This window comes from Diabrotica virgifera, chromosome 9 (genome assembly GCF_917563875.1).
Source record: "Diabrotica virgifera virgifera chromosome 9, PGI_DIABVI_V3a".
Lineage (NCBI taxonomy): Eukaryota > Metazoa > Arthropoda > Insecta > Coleoptera > Chrysomelidae > Diabrotica > Diabrotica virgifera.
The window spans coordinates 184,550,904-184,559,375 of record NC_065451.1 but is presented as its reverse complement, the minus strand read 5'-3'; the positions used below and the strand labels follow the sequence as shown (position 1 = coordinate 184,559,375).

Genomic DNA, 8,472 nt, shown 5'->3' with positions numbered 1-8,472 from the left:
GGAATTTTTTTGTAAAGGCTGTGGCTTTTAGAAAAATTTAATTCAAGATATCATTTGAGGATAAATTTCTTTCAGCAAAAAATTCTACGATAAATTGCTTCATACGATAAACGTAAATATGAAGAGAAATATTTAATTATTTCCGTCTATGCATGGTCTATGCCAATGTCAATGGTCTATGCTTCATACTGTTTAGTGTCAGTTGTCAGTGTCAAATGAGATGTCACATGCCAGTTGATGTTTTTAAATGGAATGTCAAAATCATATTGGGTTGTGTTGGCAAAAAGTTTAAAGTTTCTGTTTAATTAAAAATACATGAATGAAACGCTCAATATATAATTATTAATAAAGTTTGAAATCTAAAAATGTCGTGGTTTAATTTTAATGACAGTTTAAATATCGTCAAGGGGCAAATTTCGAATCTGGCAAATAATGTTTTGGCTGATGGAGAAGAAGGTAAACATAAACTTTATTATAGCTGTATGTAAGGACTAAATTGGCGTTTGCATCATTTAACCTATATTTAGTGTTGATATGTTTAATAGTTACTATATTATTAATTATTTAATTCAAATCACGTTTTAGATCAAGAAATTAAGGACGGTGACTATAAGCAGCTTCAGGAGCTCTGCCAGCAACAAGAATTGGAAGTAAGTGACAATTATTACTAAATGAAGACCTGAAATGCTAACTGATCAAAGTGCCACTTTTTACAAACATCCTTTTATTGCCGCTAAGTGATCTATGTCCCTATGCCATCATCATTCTCTTAGCCATTATACTTATACAGAGTTGGCTTGCCTAATTGCATTTCTGCATAAGTTTATATCGCGAATCTATGGAACATAGATAGAACTCCCGTTTACATATTCTTTGGTTTCCCCCAGATCTTCTTTGGTCTTTCTCTCCTGCTTCTTCCAGGAACTCGCAGGTTAGCAGTTCTTTGGATTGGGTGATTAACGCCTCAACATTGAACATTACCAAAGCATCTTAATCTATGCTCCCTCATTTTGGCATCAATTGGTGTCATCCCTAGACTTCCCCCAATATACTCATTCCTAATTTTATCTGTTTTTATTACTCCACTCATCCATCTAAGCATTCTCATTTCTGCCATATGCATTCACTGTTCCTCTTTCTTTTTAACCCATTAGTGCATACAGATACCATTTGGTATCGCAAATTAGTTAACTTTAACCCTGCATGCTATTGTCAAAGTCAAGAATATAGAAGCACGTGAGCTATGTTTACCTGTTCACTGGACAGTCGACTTTCAGTTTATGCAGGTTGTTTTACTTGTGTTTGGTGGTAATATAGAAATTTTTCTGTCACGTTGCATTGCAGTAGATGAGAAAATGGAACATCAATGGGCATAAGTACACTTTTTTATATTCCTGATTATTTTTAAAAAGATTGTGATGTAGAATTGGATTGGTTATGGAAGACATAACATTTAGCAAAAAAATCAAACTAAATAGGTTTGACACTCTGCCGTGCTTAGCCAAAACGCTGTATCTGCAGAGACATCACATTCAAGTAAAATCAATTTTAGTTTAAGAATTCGTATACATTTACACAGGATACTGGATACAGCATAAGACGCAGTGTGTTTAATGTGTTTTGGTTTAACTTACGTCATTTTTAGTAAGCAAATAAGATAGATATGCACATTTGGGTTAGAAAAAAGTAAAAATTTCATTTTTTCAGATTTTTGCAGATACAGCGTTTTCGCTAAGCACGGCAGCACTATACTACATTCACAATCAAGATGCAGTAGAAGTAAACAAATCGAGACTCGTTAATTGTTATAAGGAGCACTCCTGAATCAAGATTTGTTATGTATATACATTTTAAATCACAAATTATGATTCAGGAGTGCTCCTTGTAACAGTTAACGTGTCTCAGTTTGTTTACTTCTACTGCATCTTGATTGTGATTTTAGATTAGTGCAGTAAGTCAACTCAAAAGTTGGTGATACCATATGGTATCCGTAGGCGTTTTGAGACTGTGTAGTGTTTTAATGGTTCGTTATTTTATAACAAACTTTTAACGTTTTAGAAAAGGTTTCCCTCTTTCTGAAGCATTGGATATCATATATGGGTGATGACGACATATAGCATAAAGTGTAGAAGACATTCCTCCAAGGCATAAAAACAATATTTCGATTTCTCCAGAAGAAAAAGATTGGATTTCTGATCGTCTTTCCAAGAAATTACCAGTCAAGTGGATTTTAGGCAATCTTCAAGCAATGCCTAGAAAATTTCCGCCAGCCAGTTTTCCTATGTATAAAGATATGTCACCAGTTGAATCGTTTGAATTATTTTTTGATGAAAAAATTTTTGAATACCTCGCACAACAAACGCAACCCTATGCTCATTTTAAAAATAAAGCTTACGCAGAAATAAGTTCTTCTGAAATACGTTGTGTTTTTAGAAGAACTTATACTTAGGGGATATAATAATTTGCCGGCAACACATCGCTACTGAGGCATGAAAGATAATACCCATAACAAAATGGAGCAGAGGCTATGAAGCGAGATAGATTTTTTAAAATTATAAAATTCATTCATGTGGCCGAGAACACCCAAATAGATCAGTCTGATAAGGCTTGGAAGTTACGACCTCTAATGAACCACTTAAAGGAAAAGTGTTTGGCCAATTTTCAGCCCGTCCAGAATTATGCTGGAGAAGGATGTAACTCTTTTGGAACTACAATATGTTAGAAATGTAACGTTGGACTTTGCATTAAATGTTTTGTACCTTACCACACTAAATAAGTCAACTTTTTTAATGTTGTTCTGAAGCTATTTCCTTGTGGCATTTTTATAATTAACTATTTAGATGGGAAATAAGCCACAATTAAATTGAAAAAAAATAATTTTATTAACGTTTCGACGCCCAAATCGGGTGTCGTTGTCAAAATACCTTCAAAATAATATTTTTAATGTTAAAATTATTATATGTAATACCAACAGTTTTGAAATACAAATGTCTCTAAATGCCTACGGATACCATATGATATCAGTACATATGTCATAAACCAAACCAAAAAAATAATTTCTTTTACTATTTCTGCCTTATTTATAATGATTAAATACACGAATATAAAAAAATATAATTAGATCTTAAAAATATATTCTCTGTCTTAATGGGTTAACTGCCCAAAATTCAGTTCCGTACATCATAGCCAGTCATATGGCTGTTTTATAGAATTTTCCCTTAAGCTTCATTGGAATTTTTATATCACACAACACACCACTCTCTTCCTTCTATTTCATCCATCCAACCCTAATTCTACTCCATTCATCTATATCTATTTTTCCATTACTCTCATACTGTACTGAAATACTGATCCTAGGTAGAGTTCTTTTCATGAGCATTTTTCAGTGCCTCACAAATGATAGAAAAAAAGGTAAGTCCGTGATAATACACATTTATTACATTTATTCTAACATGACATTTTAGTTAGATCTGACAGTTGTCACATTTTATTTGCAATTTGGCATAACAACAAATCAATTGTTTTTATTGCATATGGTATTTTCTTTGATTTGTATAGTCTTATAAATTGTACAGATTATATTCGTAGATATATTATATAATTCGTAAATAATTTGTGGCGCCATCTATTGACAACTAGAATAAATGTTATAAATGTCACCGACGAAATGTAATCACCGACATACGTTTTTTTCTGTCACATACAATTTAATGCGTTAGAAAGAAATCGAAAAACTGTGACGCGCTGAAAAATCCTCATGAAAAGAACTATATAGGGCTTTTCATCGATTGTCACTTGTTTCGAGCTTCTGTCATGTGTCACATAATATTAATATATCTACGTCATACGTCTTGGGTTTGTATCATTGGTAATACCAATAACGTATGACGTAGATATATTAATATTATGTGACACTTGACAGAAGCTCGAAACAAATGACTGTGAATGAAAAGTACTATTTATAACCCTCACTTTTCATTTCACCATACAAATATATCATTTTATTTGTAGTAACTCCATCATTAAACGAATATTCCAAATACTCTGTCTTTGTCCTACTAAGTTTAGAAATTTTTCCTGAAGAGCTTGTCTCTGTTTCAGCTTGCTCTGTTTCTCACTGTTCCAGCTTTTTTTCTAAGTCACCTTCACTATTTCTCACCTAACCCAATGTTACCCTGTTAGCTAAAAGTTTATCTGTTATCTGATCTAAAACTAGTGAGTGACAGGAGAAGAAAAGTATTTTTGAAGTGTGTAAAAGTTCATTCCTAGCTGAGCACTTTCAGCTTATAAAGTAATCTTCAGAGCTATGGTCAATAGTTTCAAAATACCACTATGAAGAGAGAGGAATCCATGTATGATTGAAAAAGAGGTTATATCTTATGCAGTTTTTATTAGTATAAAAAATCTTTGTTTGAAGTTTGCAAAAGTTGTATGTGAAAAGTTGTTTAAAAACATCTAGAACGGCACAAAGGACTATCATAAAAAACAAGTTAAAAAAGTTTAACACCTTGGCTGTATTAAGAGATTAACTCGTTCGCTACCAAGCGTCCCATATAAGAGCCACTCACAATTTTCTGCTGGACTGCCGTCTCAAAAATGAGCCATTAGCAATATTACTATTTTATTCGATTTCCGTTGTACCCGTCTACTGTAAAGGTTTCATATTTTTCAGTGGTCTATAGTAAGGTCTGGCTCGTGATTGTGTCGGATGGTCTCTCAGTCACTAACCAATTTCATTTGTAACTGCCGACAAACAACACGTGTTTGCTGCTTTGCTGTGTTTTACTATTTTAACACATTTTATTGATTTAAATCGCTGTTTTGGTGTTTATACATGGTGATTGTAATGTCATACTAGACTATAACAAAAATATGTCGGGCATAGATCGAAGTGACCAAATGGTGTCGTACCTACTACACAACGCCCCGGAAAACAGTCCGTTGGTACCTGAAAGTGTTTTTTCCACCTACCTCTACCGAAAGTATACTTTTCCGGACCTGGTTGTAGGGAGCAAAGTTGTACTTTTCCTCCCTAGGGAGGAAAATATTTTTCCTCCCTAGGGAGGAAAAGTAAAAGTGACGTCATGGTATTTTATTCATGAAATGTAACTTATTGACGCCCTGTACAATATCTATTTTCTATTATGTAAGTTTCTATACATTTTAACGTTTATTTATAAAACACTCTGTATTTTGCAGAATGGTAAAAAACAGTAAATTGTTATTTTGATTTAACAATGTTTACATTATTAATTTGACTTATATTTGACAGTTGACAGTTATATTGTAAGTACTTGTTAGTTTTAGTTCTAATAAATTTTGTTGGTTAGTTATATAAATAAATTAAGTAAAAATGAAAAAATGACTTGTTATTTGAGGAAGGTGGAAAAACCATATGTATAACATGGGAGTAAAGTGCCTTTTCCTCCCTTGAATGATTACTGCCCTCCGCTACGCGTCGGGCAGTAAACTTCATTCTCGGGAGGAAAAGTAGCACTTTCCTCCCTTGTTATACAAATAGCTATTCCACTTATTGGATGTTTGCATTTGGAATAGCACGTACCTATTATATAATAAAGTGCAAAGAAAAAATTACTTATTTGAAGTTTAGAGAGTTGCTTGTATTTCAATATTTAAAAGCAAACAGAAACACAGGTGCTCCATCATTAAAAAAACCGACATATACGGAAAAGCCACATTATCCAAAGAAGGTGGAGAAGAGGAAAAGATGTCGTGTTTGCTCTTCAAAAAAGAAGAGAACTCAAACGTACTTTGTTTGTGCAGACTGTAAGGACAAATATGGAGAAACTGTTGGACTTTGTGTAGAGCCTTGTTTTCGTGAATATCACGAATCAAAGATCTAATTTCTAAACATTAAATGCTCGTTTTGTAACAACAGAAATTAAAAATAAAAAAAAATCAGACGAAATTATTATTCTTGGAGTGGCTCATAAGTGAGACACATATGCCCGATTTCACCAACGATACCTAAATATTTAAGAATTACCTAAGTGCGTTTAGGTACTTCCTAACTCTAAAACGGATTTCACCATACGATAAGAATTGCCTAAACCGCTTAAGCATTACCTTACGTTAGGATACGGTTTTCGATCTCCCTAAACTTTAGGTATTACCTATCGTTGACAGTCAGGTTATAATTTTTACAATTTTAACTAATGTACTTGTGACGTTTGTCAATAATTTGCTTCTTACCTTAATTTTTCTGTTATTGTGTAATATTAGGTATATTATAGTTGTAATTTTGTATTGTCTTTTATATTAATAATATAATATGTGTTGGAAAATATAGAAAATCACTTGGAGTTTTTTACAGGTCTATTGACAAAATTATGTAGTCTACCTACTACCTATAACAAATTAGTGTTGTGTTTCAAAAACCCATTCATGATATCACTAAAAGTGTGTCATTAAAAAATTAATAATTAAAAGCAATTTTCAACATATTATTTATTTTAAAATGATTTCACTAATGACAATTCAACTAACTTTAATTTTTCGTCAATGTGAAATTTACAACTCTTTTCTTTCCCTCCATTTCACTGTACATATACAAATAACATAATACAAGACATTCACAAATAACTAACTACTAAATAAAATAACTATAACAGATAACAGTACAAAACTGAATAAAACCAACTTGTCAAACAAACAATAATGACAAAAATAATCGAAAAAGTAAGGTAATGTCATCTTATTCTTCTTTTTATTTATCAAAAATAGTTCAAACGTACCCGAATTAATACCTAGAAAAGAATTCCTAGATAAGCAGTTTAGTCCTGTCGCCAGGGGGGGTACAACGGCCTCGTTAATTCAGATTGACTTACCCAAGTTTTTTTTATGTATTTTGACCCGTAGAACACGAATTTTTTGGGTAACAGTTGATCCGGATGTCGATAAGATTGTTATAGACCAAGAACTTGAGGAATCAAATAACAGCGATTTTTGGCAAAACAAAACAATATTTTGTATTTTTTGGGTCATTTTAAGCAAAAAATATTTCTACAAGTTTTTTAGTAGGATGCACAGTTTTCGAGATAAACGCGGTTGAACTTTCAAAAAATCGAAAAACTGCAATTTTTAAACCCGAATAACTTTTGATTAAAAAATAAAATAGCAATTCTGCTTAGCGCCTTTGAAAGTTCAAGTCAAATTATGTCGGTTTTGATTATTTGCATTGCTAAAAATTTATTGTGTTATTGTTAAACAAAGCTACAAACAACTAGTGCGTGAGTGATGTTTCTATGATTTCTCATTTAAAATCGAACGAGTAGGTAGAATAGGTACTAGTGCAATCAAGACTATTTCTACGTTACATGCGTTAAAACGCATGTAAAAGCACGGGAAACCCTACGTGTTTATAGCTTTGTTAAACAATAAAAAAATAAATTTTTACCAATGCAAATAATTAAAACCGATATAATTTGACTTAAACTTTCAAATGCGGTAAGCAGACTTGCTATTTTATTTTTTAATCAAAAGTTATTCGGGTTCAAAAATTGCAATTTTTCGATTTTTTTAAAGTTCAACCGCGTTTATCTCGAAAACTGTGCATCCTGCGAAAAAACTTGTAGAAATATTTTTTACTTAAAATGGCTCAAAAAATACAAAATATTGTTTTGTTTTGCCAAAAATCGCTGTTATTTGATTCCTCAAGTTCTTGGTCTATAACAATCTTATCGACATCCGGATCAACTGTTACCCAAAAAATTCGTGTTCTACGGGTCAAAATACATAAAAAAAACTTGAGTAAGTTCATCTGAATTAACGAGGCCGTTGTACCCCCCCTGGCGACAGGACTAGTTCTTTTAGTTGTGAAACGCTATTGTTCTTAAGTATTGACTTAAGGAAGTTCCTAACGATAAGAATTACTTAATAAGGCAACTGTTTAGGTATCGTTGGTGAAATCGGGTAATAGTCTATCAAAGAAAAATTTATATAATAGACCAGTGTCTCATATATGAGTCGGGTTCAAAAATCCTTTCAAATGTCTTTTTTCTGCATCTGATATTTACTACATTGATTCACAGCACAATTAAAATAATTTTATTTCAAAATAATAAAAAAAAATTGTGGTCCCTCAATGTCCGAAATTTTAAGATGTTGGTAGCGAACGTGTTAATAGACCTCGTATTAGATTAACGGTTAGTTGCATCGACTTTCTCATAACGCACGGTGGCAAATGGAGCATACCGGACCCTATGCCTCATGACGCTCTCAACATAATTTTATAAATATCTCTAAACGCGGCCAAGGTGTTAATCATGGTAAGGTTAAAAACTTTACCATCTGAAGCCTAGGATGCAGAATATTTTTTCTTTTTTTTATCTTTAAAGAGGGGGATTTGTAATCTTCAAAAGACATCTCAGTCCAGAACGCTGCCTGACTGACCTTAGTGCATTATTCATTCTTCGTAACCCGAACGATAGTTCCCTAGGTACTTTAAAACGC

The 8,472-nt window shown here is 32.5% G+C and overlaps 1 protein-coding gene across 1 annotated transcript in view; it reads left to right on the top strand.

Annotated features, from left to right (window-relative positions):
* The first annotated feature begins 240 nt into the window (after positions 1-240).
* The window catches only part of LOC114337986 (thyroid receptor-interacting protein 11), a 270,838-nt gene continuing 262,606 nt past the window's right edge, over positions 241-8,472 (top strand). The window contains exons 1-2 of the mRNA XM_050661112.1: positions 241-456; positions 586-650. Coding sequence (XP_050517069.1) covers positions 366-456; positions 586-650 — 156 coding nt within the window. The 5' untranslated portion in view covers positions 241-365. The remainder of the gene's footprint in view (positions 457-585; positions 651-8,472) is intronic.